The sequence below is a fragment of the Myotis yumanensis genome, unplaced genomic scaffold, assembly GCF_028538775.1.
Source record: "Myotis yumanensis isolate MYYU_CA2020_CCGP unplaced genomic scaffold, mMyoYum1.0.hap1 SCAF_3, whole genome shotgun sequence".
In the NCBI taxonomy this organism is placed as follows: Eukaryota; Metazoa; Chordata; class Mammalia; order Chiroptera; family Vespertilionidae; genus Myotis; species Myotis yumanensis.
Window position 1 is genome coordinate 141,464,396 of NW_027223754.1, and position 19,561 is coordinate 141,483,956.

At 35.6% G+C, this 19,561-nt stretch overlaps 1 protein-coding gene across 9 annotated transcripts in view; it reads left to right on the plus strand.

Moving 5' to 3' along the window:
* OSBPL8 (oxysterol binding protein like 8) overlaps positions 1 to 19,561 on the plus strand; it is a 160,497-nt gene that overhangs the window by 128,396 nt on the left and 12,540 nt on the right. For all 9 annotated transcript variants that reach the window (XM_070409680.1, XM_070409682.1, XM_070409683.1 and 6 more), the window contains 9 exons: positions 204 to 441; positions 1,026 to 1,210; positions 4,747 to 4,828; positions 5,111 to 5,209; positions 7,224 to 7,320; positions 11,749 to 11,847; positions 15,216 to 15,313; positions 17,063 to 17,152; positions 18,857 to 18,993. In XM_070409680.1, coding sequence (XP_070265781.1) covers positions 204 to 441; positions 1,026 to 1,210; positions 4,747 to 4,828; positions 5,111 to 5,209; positions 7,224 to 7,320; positions 11,749 to 11,847; positions 15,216 to 15,313; positions 17,063 to 17,152; positions 18,857 to 18,993 — 1,125 coding nt within the window. The remainder of the gene's footprint in view (positions 1 to 203; positions 442 to 1,025; positions 1,211 to 4,746; positions 4,829 to 5,110; positions 5,210 to 7,223; positions 7,321 to 11,748; positions 11,848 to 15,215; positions 15,314 to 17,062; positions 17,153 to 18,856; positions 18,994 to 19,561) is intronic.

Below are 19,561 nucleotides of genomic sequence, written 5' to 3' on the forward strand. Positions count from 1 at the left end.
CCCAGATTTTTCCTTAACTTCTCTGTGCCATTTACTAATCTCATATGGTTATTTTGAAGATTAAATGAGTAAAACTATTTAAAATATTAAGAACGGTGCCGACACATAATAAATTCTCAGTAAATGTTACATATCATTCTTATTTATAAATTAAATATTCTTAACCTCTTTTATTCTTCCTTCTAATAATTCTTTTCCTTAAGGTTAAATGATAGTGAAATTGAACGACAGCATTTTAAGGACCAAGATATGTATTCTGATAAATCCGATAAAGAAAATGATCAAGAGCATGATGAGTCTGACAATGAGGTGATGGGGAAAAGTGAAGACAGTGACACAGATACATCAGAGAGGCAAGATGACTCATACATCGAACCTGAGCCTATCGAGCCTCTAAAGGAGACCACCTACACTGAACAGAGCCATGAGGAACTCGGAGAGGTAGAAGTCTGTGATTTTCAGAGATTTGGGTTTTCTAATTCTAAAGAAATTGAATATATTATTTGTTTGACCTATTGCTTATTTTCCCAAAAGAATATTTTATACCTACTTTATTTTAGAAGTTGTATATATATGAAATACATCAGGATTTATAAACAACTAAAAACATGTAATACACAAATATGAATATATTCTAGTAAATTTACAGTTTACATTTTCTTTAGGTTTGCTTTTGATATAGGATGCTGCTAGATGTCATTGCCAGGTACAAGTAAAATGCAGGAAACTTGAGTTTATAACTTTGTTGTTTATTGCAAGTGCATAGAGGTAGCTTTATTATAATGGAGTATAATATTTTTGTAATAGAGTCTTTATATCATTTACTTTGATATCTTTTGCAAATACCCTTTTTACCTAAATTTTATAGCTATAGACTTTATTATTTAATGGGTTGTTTTCACATTTTAAGAATGCTTGGAATGGTCAGATAGAGAGTTCTGGTTTTCAACATTAGCTGTCTTTTCTACACATCTATGTGTCTGAAATAAATATAATATTTCAATATTTTTTGTTAATTGCTAAAGGCAGGTGAGGCTTCACAAACAGAAACTGTGTCTGAAGAAAACAAAAGCCTTATCTGGACATTGCTGAAACAAGTCCGTCCTGGTATGGACCTGTCCAGGGTGGTTCTGCCTACATTTATTTTGGAACCTCGTTCTTTCCTGGATAAACTTTCAGATTATTACTATCATGCAGATTTTCTGTCTGAGTAAGTAAATTCTTATTTCTTAGAGATTTCCCAGATTGCTATTCAATGGTCTTGCCTTACCAAAATTGGTCTCTAGTGAGGTAATCACTCTCTTCTTCACCACTTCTGTACTTGACCTTAAGAAATAAGAAACAAATTTAATTCTTTGGTATGCTGTTTTCAGTTGAGTTGAGAGATCACGAACTTTAGGAGGACAAGAATTTTACCCTCATCCGACAGCACTGCTGTCACAGGCTCCCTGACCTTTTGCTGACCTAACACAGGGAGAGGTGGTTGGCATTCTTTGTTCTCCCCGCTTCAACCCTGTTCAGGTCCCACCCTGTGGCTTGTGCTTTTGTTTATACCTATCCTCTCTGCGTGCCTTTAGACATGTGCAGCTTTCCGGATCCAGAATGCCCCACCAGTTGTTGGCTCTTGGTGTAAATCACCACTTTTGTCTTTGCTTTTTTTTCCTGCCAGCCAGTTCTGAATAAGTCAGGCATAAAGGAGGTGTAGGAGGAACTGTCCACCTCTGTCCCAATACTTGTTTGAAGCACCAGTAAAAGACAGCAACTTTGTATGTTTTTAAGTTTTACCTGCACCCCAGTTCCAGCTACAGTGGTGTTGCAAGGCACTGTGTTTCTAAGTTCTGGCCCTGTGACCTGATTTTTAGATCCTGTATCAATATCTGTATTCAGTTTACTCGTTGCATTATTAGTCTGTTAGTTGTATCAATAAACATTGGCAAAATCATAAGCTGAATCAAAAGATCATTGATAAATTGTGGGAGATTTTTGCAAATTAAATCATACACAAAGTTTTTATCTCCCTAAAATAAAAAGTGCGCTTACAAAGTGATTGAAAATGATCAACAGCCTAATAGTAAAGGAGTGGAGGAAATGACTAGTTTAAAATGACTAGTCCTTAAACATACATACCTTACACAAAATAAGAAAAATGCAGATTCAAACTATAACATACTATTTTTTATCACATTGACCAGAAGTCCAAAACCCTTAATGCCCCAGTTCTGCTTTGTATGTTATTATATAGTTCTTTCTTTTATCTGTCTAGACATTCATTTCTTTTAGAGTGTGAGGAAGGTTCCTGTGAATCACAATAAGATCTTGAGAGATGCCTATTTTCCTCAAATTGGAAAGTTACACTTTTTGGCAACACACTATTTTATTGCCAAGGCTGTGTGCATCATGCACTCCTGCACTGCTGCTGGGCAAGGTAAACTAGCACACTGCCTTTGAAGAGGACCTGGCAGTCCTTACCAGAATTAGGATGCATTCAGTCCTTTGACCCAGGAATCCTGCTTCTGGGAATAATTCCTACAGATACAGCTCCACATGTGCAAAATGACCTGTACATACAAGATTGTTCAGCAGGGCCTGTGTTCGTGTACGATTGGTTAACTCAAGTGTCCCGCCACAGCTGATAGTTAAACAATGTGTAGTGCTTCCACACACAAGGAAGAACCCTATAAACTGATAAGAAGAGACCTTCAGCATTATATGTGTGTGTGAAAAAAGCAAGGCACAGAAGAATGTGTGTAGTTTGGTGCTTTTTATTTTTTAAAGAAAAAGACTACAGCTCTAGTCAGTTTGGCTCAGTGAATAGAGCATCCCGGGTTTGATTCCACTCAAGGGCATATGCCCAGGTTGTGGGCTCGATCCCCAGTAGGGGGTGTGCAGGAGGCAGCCAATCCATAATTCTCTCTCATCATTGATGTTTCTATCTACCACTCCCTCTCCCTTCCTCTCTGAAACCAATAAAAATACATTTAAAAAAAAGACTAGATGGCTTCTTTATGCTTAAAGAAAACTGTTTATTTTTTAAAAGCTAGTAGGAAGAGCCGGGGAAGATGGGACAATAGCAAGACAGGTATACTTTATTTTTAATGTATACTTTTTTTTATATTGCTTTGAGTTTTGAACTGTGTGTCCTATGTGTATGTAAAATATAAAATAAAATATTGTAGTAAGAGAGATTAAGTCAAGATAGGAAGAGAGCAAACAGAGGATTGTTAACTCCCAAAAAGTGCAACCATTCAACTTGGCATAGTTGTCAGTAAGCATAGCTCTAGCCCAACGGTTCTCAACCTGTGGGTCGCGACCCCTTTGGCGGTCGAATGACCCTTTCACAGGGGTTGCCTAAGACCATCCTGCAGATCAGATATTTACATTACGATTCATAACAGTAGCAACATTACAGTTATGAAGTAGCAACGAAAATAATTTTATGGTTGGGTCACAACATGAGGAACTGTATTTAAAGGTCCAGAAGGTTGAGAACCACTGCTCTAGCCTCTTTCATCTGAAGATCAGCACACTGGGATCTTCAGACATGCTTAAAGAGTATAAAATATAGTTAAATCATCAGAGAGAGAGAGAGAAAGAGATAGAGAGAGAGAGAGAGAGAGAGAGAACCAATGCACTAACTTCACAGTAGAATTCACTTCTGACTTACACAATCAATGTTTTTGCATCAACAAAAAGGCAAGGGGGTAGCTGAGTGGGGAGTTCTAAAAATTTTTTCTTTAAAATGAAATTTCTTTTTTGATTATCTGTTATATTGGTAGAGTTTGTTCACTCTGCAAAATCAGTTGATAGCACATAGGGATAGCACATAATGAAGGCTAAACATGGATTAAAAACCTTTTTTATTAGTTTAAATTATTTTAAATCTTACATCTTTGTGATTTGAAACTTCAGTGTACAAGGGATTAAAAAGGCATATAATCCTATACTTAGGGAGGCTGTGCGGGAGGGGCTAACATTAGCCTGTTGTCCTCCCTTCATGTACTACAGCCCCCACCTTACCATTGATCTCCTCTAATTAACGTCAACAACTGAAAATAGACTAAATCCCCAAGTGGACATGGTCCTTCTCTGACATATGGGACTGGAGACCTCATACGAAGTTGTTAATGAGGTTGCTTGGCCATTGCCCCATTATTGCAAATGCTAGGTATCAAACAGTGCCCAAATCTCAAAATCTGTGTTTATTTTTTTATTTTTTTAAAATATATTTTATTGAATTTTTACAGAGAGGAAAGGAGAGGGATAGAGAGTTAGAAACATCGATGAGAGCGAAACATCGATTAGCTGCCTCCTGCATGCTCCCTACTGGGGATGGGCCCACAACCAAGGTACATGCCCTTGACCGGAATCGAACCTGGGACCCTTGAGTCCGCAGGCCGACACTCTATCCACCGAGCCAAACCGGCTAGGGCAAAATCTGTGTTTATTTTTTATAATCACAATTACAGAACCTCTATCAACATAAAGGGTTCTGCAAAACCCCAGTTGAGAAATCTTGGTTTGGAGAGTTTTCAGAAACAAATTTGAGCTAAGACCTGGGTAGCATGTTAAAGAATAGGATAAATGGGAAGAAAAGTAACCAGGTTATAAAAACTGTTTTTGATATCTATTTTAAATATGAATTATGCTTTTCAATCATATGTTATATTCAATTGTTGACTTAATAACTATGAGGGAGAATTTGTGATATAGTCTCTAAAATTTTTGTGTTTACCATTTTGATATTAGGGCTGCTCTTGAAGAAAATCCTTATTTCCGTTTGAAGAAAGTAGTGAAATGGTATTTGTCAGGATTCTATAAAAAGCCAAAGGTAATGTTTATATTTTACCTTTTTCAGCCTTATGTGAGTTCTTTATTTTTTTGTTATCTTTAGATTATTTATTAATAATTACATTGCAAGGCCTTGAGTTAGCAAAATTGCAAAATACTTAGTCCTGTATTGTAAGTGAAGTCGTTTAACTTTATTTCATGTCCCTACTGTGAAATTTTATAAGGATAGCTCCTACATAATATAGCTAAACCCATCTTGACTGGTTTGAACTATTTTGAATCTTCCGTATTTATAATTTAAATTTGGATGTTTTTTTCCTAGGGACTGAAGAAACCTTATAATCCTATACTTGGTGAGACTTTTCGTTGTCTGTGGATTCACCCCAGAACAAACAGCAAAACTTTTTATATTGCTGAACAGGTATTAGAAATGTGTCTTAAGCTAGCTGGTTTGGTTCAGTGGCTAGAGCATCGGCCTGTGGACCGAAGGGTCCTGGGTTCGATTCCAGTCAAGAGCACATACCTTAGTTGCAGGCTCCTCCTGGCCCAGGCCCAGGTCATGGCATATGCAGGAGGCAGCCAATCGATGTGTTTCTCTCACATTGATATTTCTCTGTCTTTCTCTGTCTCTTAAAAAAAAAAAAAAATCAATGGAAAAATATCCTCAAGTGAGGATGAAAAAATAAAGAGAAATGTGTCTTAAGAAACAAAACTAATTCTGAAGTTATTGGAAAATATTAATTTAGTAAATTCACTGTTGGTTAACCATTGTTAATGAACATTTGGTAAGCATTTTACCTTTTAGTACTGAGTATTACTATACCATACTCAAAATTACTATTTCAGCCATAGAATCCTTTGACAAAAATAACTTTTTTCCTGCCTCCCATCCCTTTATCAGAATTCTTCCCTATTTCCCCAGTTCCTAAATCAAATTTATACCATTTGTGTGGCATTTAAGGTCCTCCATATCTTTTTAAATTAACCTCAAATTACATGCCTTTCTGAGCTCTTTCAAAGTAGTCAAACTTGTACATTCAGAATTAGGTAACCTGATATTACACTTTTTTTTTGCCTTAGTAGTTTTAAATTTAATTCTTCTATCCCAATATTTCTTCTCTGTTGCACTTCATCTAAATAAACCTTGACCTGATCATCTTTCTTGGTCCAAATGATTATAGCTCCCAGTGATTTCTCTCCTCAGACTTCTGTATTAGTTTTTGTGATTATCCATTAAGCTGTTACTTTAACACTTTTTATAAAATATTTATTTCCCAAATTGAATTGTTAGCTCCTTAAACCTATACCCTCCCCATAATACATCTCTTTTTATTGTACACATAATAGGCAGTCAGAATACTTCTTAGTTTTAATCTTTGATTAATTTAAATTTATGTACACCTGTATTCATGATTGTTAATCTACATGACAACAAACAAACCGTCCTAACAAACCTGACGAATGTGATATTATCTTTCAATAACAGTGGATCCTTATTATAATAATTCTCACCTGTATTGTAAGGAGGATGAGGAGACCATGTGGCATTTGAAAAACTTTCCTCTTCCCTAGGAATTTTAATATACCCCTCAGATTGAAACCACGTATCTGTATTAATTTTTTAAATTAATGATTAGAATACCTTACATTTTCGTTCACTATAATTCTTCTCTAAATTGAGAAGCTTGAGAAGAGTTTAATTGACTTTAGCTTTGTCTCATTTCAGAAAGCATAAGATGTATATATATATTAAAATATTAGATTATTAAAATAATATATTTGTCAAAGTTTTTGTTAGTTTTCTATAGCTATTCATAATTTATATGAAGAATTGCCACTGGTTAGTTATCCATTTTTGTATAACAAATTACTGCCGAAACTTAATGGCTTAAACAACATTTATTATATCATACAATGAGGTTCAGGAATCTGGAGCTCCTCAGCTGGGTGGTTCTGGCTCAGGGTCTTCAGAGGTTGTAGTTAAGATGTCATCCAGCTTTGTAGTCCTCAGAAGGTTTAAGTAGGATAGAAGTTTCTACTTTCAAATTCATCACATAGCTTTTGACAATAGGACTTAGTTCCTCACAATATGGGCCCTCTCCATTGGTTTGTTCACAATATGCAAGCTGGCTTTTTAGAGCTGATTATCTGAGAGACACACACATTATAACCTAATTTCAGAAGTGGCATGCTATCACTTCACATAAACCAACTTTGGTACAGTGTAAGAGGAGCCCACCTAATGGTTTCATACTGGGAGGTGAGATTCCTTGGGAGACATCTTAGAGGCTGATTACTATAATCATCAATATTTAATTTTACTACTTACCAAATCTTTCTTCTTTATTAATAGAGTGTACTTTTAAAACTTAACTTTTTGATATTAGCACAATAATATTCTTAATAAATTCTGTGTTTTTTCCTGTGTTCAATAGGTGTCCCATCACCCACCAATATCTGCCTTTTATGTTAGTAACCGAAAGGACGGATTTTGCATTAGTGGTAGTATCCTGGCTAAGTCCAAGTTCTATGGTGAGTTTCCTCTTGGCTCAGTAGGCACCCTTTTCTGGGAGGTAGTATTTTTTAGTGAACTTTTATTTAGATGGTGTCTTGATATGTTTTCAGTAAGGAATTTTTATGTTATTTTAAGTCTCATTTTTACTTGAATAATGACTTTTATAGTGATTTTTTTTGTCCATTCATAAATTGATATCTGCCTCATTTTATTTATATATACATATATATATTTTCCATATGTATAAATTTATCCCAAACACCACTTATTAAAAAACTGAATAATGATTGCCACTATGGTAGCCCTTTTAGTGCATAAAGTATTTCTTTTGCCTTTAGCCCTTACTAAGGTTTTTGTTCCATCTTAATGTACCCAAGGGGTTTGTTTTTTTTTTATTTTAGTCTTTTTTTTTTTTTTTAATATATTTTATTGATTTTTTACAGAGAGGAAGGGAGAGGGATAGAGAGTCAGAAACATTGATGAGAGAGAAACATCGATCAGCCGCCTCCTGCACACTCCCCACTGGGGATGTGCCCGAAACCAAGGTACATGCCCTTGACCGGAATCGAACCTAGGACCCTTGAGTCTGCAGTCCGACGCTCTATCCACTGAGCCAAACCGGCCAGGGCTATTTTAGTCTTTGACTAGAGAGAGAAAGAATCCAAGTACAATTAGAATACTTGGTTCAGCATCATTTAGTGACAACATTTAACCTTGGTTCCAAAAACATACCAAAAAAGCTTTTGTTAAGTACAATGGGAAAAAGAAATATAGTTGTAATAAGAAACCTTAATCTAATAACTGTAACTATCTAAACAAATCATGGCCATAGCTATGTACTATTAGAAAATATAACCTTAAAAGCTTTTATTTGTTTTTTTAAATGGAGAAAAATCAACAAATTAAATTTCAACTGGGAAATTTTAAACTTGAAAGAAAAAATAATTATGGTAAAATAGGAAAGATCAAATATGTCAACAGAAATCTAATCTTTGGTTATTTGAATAGGTGGAGAACCATAGATAAGTCTGTGACACGGAAATCTAACAGTAGTTTTTGGTACAGGAACATGATGTTCTTTTCTTCAAGATATTTTTTTTATTTCCCTTAATGTTAGTTTTATTTGGGTTTTGTTTTTTGCCTACTTTTATGTTATGTTTGTTTTAGATGTTGATTGTTTTCTTCTGAAGGTTACATATATTTGTTATTCCCTCCCCATTGCACCTTCCTTCCATCTACACTCCTGCTTTGACTATAGGGTAAATGGCTTACGACCACGAAGAACACTATCAACCACCTTACCATAATTAATATTTCTAAAATATCACAATCAACAGCTACAGCATACCCATTATTTTCAAGTATATGTATGGTGTTGTCACTGGTCTAGACCACGTGTTTGACCATAAAACAACTCTCCATAAATTTCAAAAGGCTGAAAATTATACAGAGTATGTTCTGTAACTTCAATTAAATAGAATTAGAAATTAATAATATCATGCTAAATTACAAATATTTAGAAATTCAATAACATCTAAATTCATGGGTCAAAGAAGAAGTCACAAGAGAAATTATATTTTAAACTAAGTGGTAATGAAAATATAACATTAAAATTTGTATGATGTAGCAAAAGCAGTGCTTAGAGGGAAATTTATAATTTTAAATTGAAAAAGGAGAAAGATCTAAATCAGTGATCTGAGTTTTTACCCTAGGAAATTAGAAAAAGAGCTAATTGAATTTAAAGTAAGTAGAAGAACGGAAATAATAAAGAGTAGACATCGGTGTAGAAAGTAGAAAAACAATACAGAAATAAAACAAGGGTTGGTTTTAGACTGATTATAAAAAGAGAGTAAAGATCAGAAATAAATGAGCAGAATTATTGATCCTACACACCCTGAAGTGATGATAAGGAGATATGGACAATTTTATACTGATAAATTTGACTGCTTAGATTGACATGGGCAAATCTCTTAAAAAACACAAGTTACCAAAACTGACCCAAGAATAAATGTAAAAATGTAATAGTCTTAAATCAATGTAAAAAACTGAATTAGTGATTTAAAATCTTCCTTTGAAGATATACTCTGGGCCCAAATGTCTTGAGTTCTCTTAAATATTTAAGGAAGAAAAATACCAATTTAATCCAACTTCTTACAGAAAATAGAGGAGGATACACTTCTCAACTTATTTTATAAGGCCAGCACTATTCTCACTCCCCAAACCCAGCATTATAAGAAAACTATAAATCAGTATCTCTTTAATATACTTGTAAAAATCCCTAACAAATTAGTAATAAGTCAGTATTATAAAGGATAATATTTAAACACATATAAAAGGATATATAAAAAGGATCTGTATCATGATCAATATAGTAAAAGGATAATATGTCATGATCAATTGGAGTTTATCTCAGGAATACAGGGTTGGTGTGTTATCTGAAAATTAATGTAATTCATATTAATAGAATAAAGGAAAAGCATTTTACAGAATTCACTACCCATTTACAATAAAGGCTGTCGACAAATTAGGACTAGATTAAAGGTATTTATGAAAAATATATAGCCAACTTTATACTCCTAAGGTGGATATTGAATAATTTTGACCTAAAATTAGGAGCAAGGTAAAGATGTTCACGCTTACTACTTCTGGATTAAATTACATTTAAGGTGTTAGCCAGTGCAGTAGGCAAGTAAAAAGCATACAGATTAGAAAGGAAGAAGTTAAAATATATACATACCTGATCTATATAAAAATCCTTAAGAATATATCAAAAACTACTAAAACTATTAAGTAAATTTAATAAGGTTGCAGGATACAAGGTCAAAATACAAAAATAAATTGTACAAAATCAACACTTGCAGAATGTAACTTTAAAAAAAACTTTGATTACAACAGTATGTGAAAAATAGAATATTTAGGAATAAATTTAATGAAAGATACAAATTTAATGAAAGATACCCACACACTGAAACTACAAAATATATCTGAAGAAAATTAAAGATGACTTAAGTAACTGGAGAGATACACTATGTTCATGTATTAGATTGTTTTGATATTGTTAAAATGGCCTGAAATGTTGAAACAGAAGCATGGATGAATGTAAAAAACCAGTTTGATAAGTGAAAGAAGTCAAACACAATAAACTACATATTTTATGGTGCCATCCATACAAAACTCTAGAATAAGTAAAACTACAGTGACAGGAACCAAACCTGTGGTTTCCTGGGGCTGGAGGAAAGCATTGACTGCCAAGGTGTAAGGGGAAGTCTTTTTGGGGTATGGGAAATTCTGTATCTTGATTGTGGTCGTGGTAATTACATGACTGTATACAATTGCCAAGACTATCAAAATAAATACTTAAAATGGGTCACTTATTATATCTAAACTAGAGGCCCGGTGCACGAAAAACGTGCACTCTGGGGGGTCTCTTAGCCCGGCATGTGCCCTCTCGCAGTTCGGGAGCCTTTGGGAGATGTCCAACTGACAACTTAGGCCCGCTCCCCAATATTAAGTGGAGAGCAGGCCTAAGACATCAGTCGGACATCCTTAGCACTGCCGTGGAGGTGGGAGAGGCTTCCACCACTGCCACTGCACTCGCCAGCCATGAGCCCAGTTCTGGCTGAGCAGCTCTCCCCCTGAGGGAGTGCACTGACCACCAGGAAACAGCTCCTGCGTTGAGCGTCTGCCCCCTGGTGGTCAGTGTGCGTCATAGTGACCGGTCATTCTGCCGTTCAGTCGATTTGCATATTAGCCTTTTATTATATAGGATTGTTATACTTCAATAAAACTGATGATGGGGAAAAAGAAAAATACATATGGGATAAAAGCTAGAAGAAAATATCCTGAAATTTTATCATTGATTGAATGGATTATGGGTTATGTATATTTTTATTTTTCTAAAGTATCTATAGCATTTTTAAAAAATATTTATTAATTGATTTCAGAGAGGGAAGGAGGGGGAGAGAGAGAGAGAAAGAAACATCAATGATGAGAGAGAATCATTGATCAGATGCCACCTGCAAGCCTCCTAACTAGCGATTGAGCCCAAAACTACTGAGCCACACTTGCCAGGCTCTAGCATTTTTATGTCAAAAGAACTTAAAGCTTGGGACTTAAGTAATATGACTTACAGAAGAAATAATGTTTTTATTAAAAATTGGGCAAATTAAGCTATACAGTGAAATAGTGTTTTTTGCATGTTCTACATGTTTAAAATTTTTCTTAAAAGTCTCATATAAATTAACAAGCACTTTTCATAAGAATGAAAATATAGATCAAATATATTTCAGGTATAACATATGTGATTGGACACATTGAGATTGTGAGACATTTTTATTTTTAAAACATTCCATTGTAGGTGTCTGGTAGGTGTCTTAAATATATTTCATTTGTTTTGAATTGGTGAAATTAGTTTTGTGAAATTTAATAAACGTTATTTATTTCAGGAAACTCATTATCTGCAATATTAGATGGAGAAGCACGATTAACTTTTTTGAATAGAGGTGAAGATTATGTAATGACAATGCCATATGCTCATTGTAAAGGTAAATGTTTTCCATACTTGAGTAAGATATTCCTAAAACCTTTTTAAATTAATGTATGTGGCTATAATTTGTTCTGTTTTGAGATTGATGAAGTCAGTCGTTTGTTTTAAAAGTGTACTTGTTTTATAGATATTTAAGATTATTGCAGTTATATTGAATATTTCTGTGGTGAATTAGTCTACACATATTTCAGACACATATTTTAGTTGAAAAGAGGCTGTTTACAATAATGGAATTTCATTTGCCTTAAGTGCAGGTTTTAAAATTGATGAAACTACCCATTCAGAATCTTCAAAAGTGATTTTCATCATCTTGCACTACCACCCCTTTTTAAAATTTTAATAAATTGTTTTTCAGTGTACCAACTCCTTTAAAATTTTTTCTCATCCTCATTTGGAAATTTCTTAAAAGGTGGTGTATTTGATTTTCCCCCCATTATTTAGGGTACAGATATTAAAATAACTATTGTTTACAACAGTCCGGGCACCCAGCTATTCCATGCACTTTATATTTATAAACTCAGTCATTCCAGCAACCCTTATGCTGGTAAAGTAGGTAATATCCCTATTTTATGGGCAATGAAAATGAGGCACAAAGAGCCTTGCCTGATACTACATAGGTAGGATGTGGAAGAGTCAAGATTCTGCAATCTGCACCACTGTGCGATAGGGCATCAGCCTAAACACTCAGGTTGGTCATTATCTATACCAGTGATGGCGAACCTTTTGAGCTTGGCGTGTCAACATTTTGAAAAACCCTAACTTAACTCTGATGCCGTGTCACATATAGAAATTTTTTGATATTTGCAACCATAGTAAAAGAAAGATTTATATTTTTGATATTTATTTTATACTAGAGGCCCGGTGCACAAAAATTTGTGCACTGGGGGGGGGGTGTCCCTCAGCCCGGCCTGTGCCCTCTCGCAGTCTGGGACCCCTCGGGAGATGACCACCTGCTGGCTTAGGCCTGCTCCCCGAGGGATTGGGCCTAAGATGGCAATCAGACATCCCTCTGGCAGCCTGGCAGCCCTCGGGGGATGTCCACTTGCCAGTGGGGAGCAGACCTAAGCTGCAGTCAGACATCCTTAGCGCTGCTGAGGAGGCAGGAGAGGCTCCCACCACCACCGCTGTACTGGCAGCCATCAGCCTGGCTTGTGGCTGAGCAGAGCTCCCCCATGTGGGAGCGCACTGACCACAAGAGGGCAGCTCCTGCATTGAGCGTCTGCCCCCTGTCTTTCTGCTGTTAGGGTCAGTTTGCATATTACCCTTTTACTATATAGGATAGAGGCCTGGTGCACGGGTGGGGGCCAGCTGGTTTGCCCTGAAGGGTGTCCCGGATCATGATGGGGGTCCCGCTTGGGTGCCTAGCCAGCCTGGATGAGGGGCTGATGGCTGTTTTCAGGCTTGCCACACCTCCTTCAGGGTGGGGGTCCCCCACTGGGGTGCCTGGCCAGTCTGGGTGAGGGACTGAGGGCCGTTTGCAGGCTGGCCGGCGACTGAAGCTCCCAGCCTCTCCTTTTTTTCTATTTTTTTTTATTCTGGGATTTATTTACCTTCTATAATTGAAACTTCATTGCTGTCACTGGAGCTGAGAGCCGGCTCCAGTTCTGAGGCCACGGCCTGCTGAAAGCAGGTATCTGGGGTTTGTTTAGCTTCTATAATTGAAACTTTGTTGCTGTCACTGGAGCTGAGAGCCGGCTCCAGCTCCGTGGCCACCGCCAGCTGAAAGCAGGTATCTGGGGTTTGTTTAGCTTCTATAATTGAAACTTTGTTGCTTTCGGAGCTTAGAGCCGGGCCTCGGCAGGCAGGGAACCTTGGCTTCCTCCATCACTGGAGTAAGCAAGCCTCCTGCTCGCTTCAGCTGCGTGGCTGCCGGCCGCCATCTTGGTTGGCGGTTAATTTGCATATCACCCTGATTAGCCAATGGGAAGCGTAGCGAAGGTACAGTCAATTACCCTTTTTGTCTTTTATTAGATAGGATATTTAAATGCCATTTAACAAAGAAAAATCAACCAAAAAAATGAGTTTGCTTGTCAACTCTGACACGCGTGTCATAGGTTCGCCATCACTGACTATACTCTCCTTTCCAACTCATTTTTTTTTTTAATTGATTTCAGAGGGGAAAAGAGAGGGGGAAAGAGAGAGAGAAACATCAGTTATGAGAATCATTGATTGGTTGCCTCCTGCATGTGCCCTACTGGGGATTGAGCCCACAACCTGGGCGTGTGCCCTGACCGAGAATCAAATTGTGACCTCTTGGTTTATAGGTCAATACTCAACCACTGAGCCACGCCAACTGTGCCCAACCCATTTCTTAAAAATAACTATTTTTGGTAATGATCCTCTATTTTAGGAACTGATCATGAAAACATATAACTTATTTCATATGACCTCATTTCACAGAGGAGAAAACTGGGAGGGTTAAGAATCTTATCCAAGGCCAAACAAGCTAGTTAGTGAGAACTGAGAATAAACTCTATGCTTGTTGATGCCCATCTACTGTACCATGAATCTACCTAGTACTAAGCATAAGAATGGCCAACCTGTGGCCAGTAGCTAGATAATTCTTAGTTTCATGTGTGGTTCTTGAAATAGACATGAAGTGAAATATCTGAAATTATGAAATGAATTGATAAATATATTTTTAAATTTTATATCATTTGAAATATTTCATGTAAGTACCCAATACCATACCCAACTAGCAACAGGGGCAAATTTTTTCATAGCGTTGTTTTTATTGCATGGATGAAAGATGAGATTATAACTTTTAGTGAATGAGCATAGGAAATAATGATTATATTTACCCTTTGTATTTTCTAAGATGTGTTCCCCAAATCACTAGTCTTGTTTTACAAAATTAGAGTTCCGTAGCCAAATAAGAATGAGAAGCCTTGCATAGTATGTTCCCCTTTTGGAAATGAACATTGTTTTATAAAATTAGTGTTCCATAACCCAGTAAGAGTGAGAAGCCTTGCACAGTTTGTTCCCCTCTTGGAAGTGAGCATTTTAAACTGCCTTACAGCTTGTTCCAAGAACAGATAACAACTCAAAATTTCAACACTCTGCCCATGTTCATGAATGACTGCAACAGTGCTGTGGGTAGTGATTTGGAGATTACTAATGTATTTCAATGTGTTTGTGAATATACAGATGTAGAATCTACAGATAATGTGTATCAACTATCATCTATTATCTATTCAAATTCTATAGAACTAACTTTATATGTATATTATAAATTGTTACTGAGTGGGATGGAGTACCTTTGCATTTTTAGTTTCTCCTAGAATGAAATTAGATTTTAAAGCTCTGCTTGTTATTAGCCAGTGTCTCTCTCTTCAACCTTCTGTCAAAATTGTTTTTTTTCTTTAGGAATTCTTTATGGCACAATGACACTGGAGCTTGGTGGAACGGTCAATATTACATGTCAGAAAACTGGATACAGTGCAATACTTGAATTTAAACTAAAGGTTAGTAGAGAATAATAGGATGTATCACCTAATAAAAAAGGAGCTGTGATATAAATACTAAGAAAAGAACACAGTTTAGTTTATAATTTAAAGACTAAATATAATAACACAGAATTCATGAAAAGGCAGTCGTGGAAGATCCAGATCACTACAGAGCCATCAGTTTTTTATTTCTTTATTTTAATAAAGTGGTTTGCATTATATAAGAGATGAAATCTAAGAAATAAATGGATATAAATTTTTCAGTAAATGAAAGTATTGCTTCACAAAATACCAAAAAAGTATATATCCGCTTGAGCTATAGCTGTGTACACTGAGAGTTGTGTTAGTTATTTCTAACTAACAATTTACTCTAAAACTCACAAGCTTAAAAACAACAATTTTTTGATCCTTTGGGGTTCTGTGGGTTGGGAATTTGGATAGAATATATTGGAAGTGGCTTATCTCTGCCACATAATGTCTGAGGCTTCAGTTAGAAAGACTTGCAGACTGAGTGACCACAGTTATGGCCTAGAACCATCTGAAGGCTCATCAGTTAGTTATGTGTCTGTTGCCTGGTCCAGATGACTGAAAGACTAGGACTGCTAATTTAACACCTATATATGCGGCCTTTCCATGTACCCTGGGCTTCTCACAGTCAGTTGGCCGCTTCAAGACGATCAGACTAACAACCACTTGGCAGCTCAGGATTTCAAGTGTAAGTGTTCTTGTAAGGTGAAAACTGCATTGCCATCCTTGACTCAAAGGTCAAATTTCATCACTTCCACCACTCTCTATTAATTGAAGAATTATAAACCTACCCAAATTCAAGGGGAAGGGATGTAGACTCCACTTCTCACTGGGAGGATGGCAGGGCATCATTGAGGAAGAGCATGTGGCCTGGAGGGGGAAGGATAGATATGCTTGAGATAATCTTTGGAAAATCTGTCTGTTTTGAGTGAAAGGGAAATTTAAGGCCTTTCACAGTGTCAGTGATTGGTGTAAGATAGTACATTATGTTCAAATAAAAATATTTCTATGAACTATTAATATTTATTAATAGTTCCCATGTTGATATCCAGCTGACCAGCAACTTTTCACTAATAAAAAGGGTCTCTTTTAAGTGTTATTTGATGTAATGTCCTTCATTTGATTTCTTTTCCATCTTAACAAATTTTTGCTTGTATGGTGATAATGATATTTGAAAATCATGACTAAAGAGCTCTTAAGTAATTTATGATATCTTTAACGATAAGACTGGTGCACCAAAATTTTGTCACTGAGGAGAAACATCAGTAATGCAACATAGTAACTCAAAGTGTAGTTCTTCTAATTTTATTTTTTGGGGGTACTTTTGGTTGCGTATTATTTTACTGTTTTATTTTGAAGGAGGGGGTGTTATTTCTTTTAATAGATGAGTTAAGTCCTTTAGGTTTACTGAGTTATTTTTGCTTCATCTATTGCAACATTGATAGAGTACAGTCTGAGGCAGGAGACAACACAGGACTTGTCAGTTAGATCAGTGTGATCTTTCTCAGTAAGTTTATTTGAACTTCATGTAGTCTGGTTTTTTTAAGCTATTTTTTTCCATGTCAACAACTTCAAATTTCTTTTTATTGTGCATTTCTGACTAAAGTTTGAGTCAGTATTTCACCATTTGTGCCTTCAACAGCACTGTAACTGCAGTTACTTTTCCTGTTGTTTTTGTCACATTGTATCTAAATTTAAGTTAAAAGCAAAATATTTATTTAACATTTTCTTTTTTAAAAGCCATTTCTAGGTAATAGTGACTGTGTTAACCAAATATCAGGGAAACTTAAACTGGGAAAAGAAGTCTTAGCTACTTTGGAAGGCCATTGGGTAAGTATTTTTATGTTTAGCTTAACAAAAGCATTTTCTATGGAAAAGAATTAACAATCACATTTTATAAACTCACTGATTCCATTCTAAAATCATCACTATTTAACATAAGCTTCACCCTAACAAATATTTTGGTGTTGCTCTGTTACCAACAATATCTATTTGTATGTCATATTTGATCTTTCCAAAACTTTAAATCAGTAAAACCTACTAACACTTACATATGTCACTTACTTCTGCACTGCAGTGTTTATAAATGTTCCTCATATTAACTCATTTAATGTTTAATATAATAATTCTTTGTGGTGGTTACTGTTATTGTCCCTATTTTACAGAGGCACAGAGAGTTTAAATAATTTGCTGCCCTAGCAGATTTGGCTCAGTGTACAGAGCGTTGACCTGCGGACTGAAGGGTCCCAGGTTCGATTCCAGTCAAGGGCATATGCCCGGGTTGTTGATTCGATCCCCAGTAGGGGGTGTGCGGGAGGCAGCCAATCAGTGATTCTCTCTCATCATTGATGTTTCTATCGTTTCTATCTCTCTCCCTCTCCCTTCCTCTCTGAAATCAATTTTTTATATATATAAATAATTTCCTGAAAGTAAGTGGTGGAGTAAGAATTCCAGCCTAAGCACTGTGGCTCCAGGACTGTGCTTTTATTACAACAGTATACTGCCTCTCACCTAGAAGGAAGGGGCATTTCCCATTAGAGTTATATTTCCTTTTCAGGAACATGGAAAGGCTATGGTTGTATATGAGAGCAATGGGTTTTATTTACTTCACTATTGACCTAAATTCACATCTATGTATTTTTGTTAAGAGAAGCTTAACTGAATAAAAAGGATCATACCATGCCATTGCCTGGGTGCACTCTCACTATGAACACTGAGTATTTTATGCATTATAATAAGCAGGAAATGATAAGAAATGTAAGAAAATGAAACTGGATCTAGAAACTCAACCTCAGGGCCCTCTGTAATTTTAAAATTATACTTCTATATGCCCGGCCGGTGTTGCTCAGTGGTTGAGTGTCGACCTATGATCCAGGAGGTCACGGTTCAATTACTGGTAAGGACACATGTCTGGGTTGTGGGCTTGATCCCCAGTGCAGGGTGTGCAGGAGGCAGCCAATCTCTCTCATCATTGATGTTTCTATCTCTCTCCCTCTCGCTTCCTCTCTGAATTCAATAAAAATATTTTTTTTAATTTACTTCTATCTGAATATCATTTGGAAAAATGATAAAAAGTTTTTCAAAAAATGAAATTTTTCAGATTGTGCTCAAATGTTTAATGCTTAGAAAGGCTCTTTCAGGTTTTTCTACATATGTTGGATGTATAAATAATCATCTCCTTGTAGCTGTAGCAAACACTATGATCCACTGTGGCAATTCGGAGATGGTTGGTGAGGCTTTGCATATATTTGTTTGAAATTTGCTTATTAAGTAAAACTTGTGAAATCTCATGAACTTCCTGTGTATTTAATCATATTTTAAAATTCTAGTATTACATATTTAACTTTGGTGTTTTTCTAAAAATGAGGAAAGATTTGGGGTTTTTAGAAAAATGGTAGTTATATTTGTTTTTAAAATGTGTTTAACTGTGGGATTAAGTATCAGTACATATTATTATTACATTACTATATTGTATAATCTCCTTTTTAAATAAAGATAATTCTCCACATTGATGTTTCAATTCTTTAAATACAGGATAGTGAAGTTTTTATTAATGACAAAAAGACTGATAATTCAGAGGTTTTCTGGAATCCAACACCAGACATTAAGCAATGGAGATTAATAAGGCACACTGTAAAATTTGAAGAGCAGGGAGATTTTGAATCAGAAAAGTAAGTATACCATTTTTCAGCTAATTTCATGATGATAAAGAGTATATTTTTAATCCCTTAAAAGTGTAGTCATTTTTCTCTGCCTTCAATTATATTTTAATTCAGCAAAATAGTTTAACATTTGTGGGATGTGTCAGGATTCTGTTGTAGTTTATGTGAATGTCAAATAAAAGAACTTCTAGGTTTTTTTGCATACAATTATGGCACTAATTAATGATTCTTTGGCAGCTGTTTTCTGACCTGGGTAGGGCATCTCAAACTCTAGATGAAGGATATGGCACAAAATCTACTTTTGTTTCATTTTTTGAAAATAGATGAATAATGCCATTGCATGTGCAGACTTGCATTAGTTGGGTAATAATTAAGGCCATAGTTTCTGCTCTTAAAGTCATGAAATTCTTGATAGCTAGATCTGTAATCTTTTAAACCAAATATATTATATACACATTATCCAATTTTATTCTTACTATATTTCTTTTTTTTATTATATTTTTATTGATTTCAGAGAGGAAGGGAGAGGGAGAGAGAGATAGAAACATCAATGATGAGAGATAATCATTGATCGGCT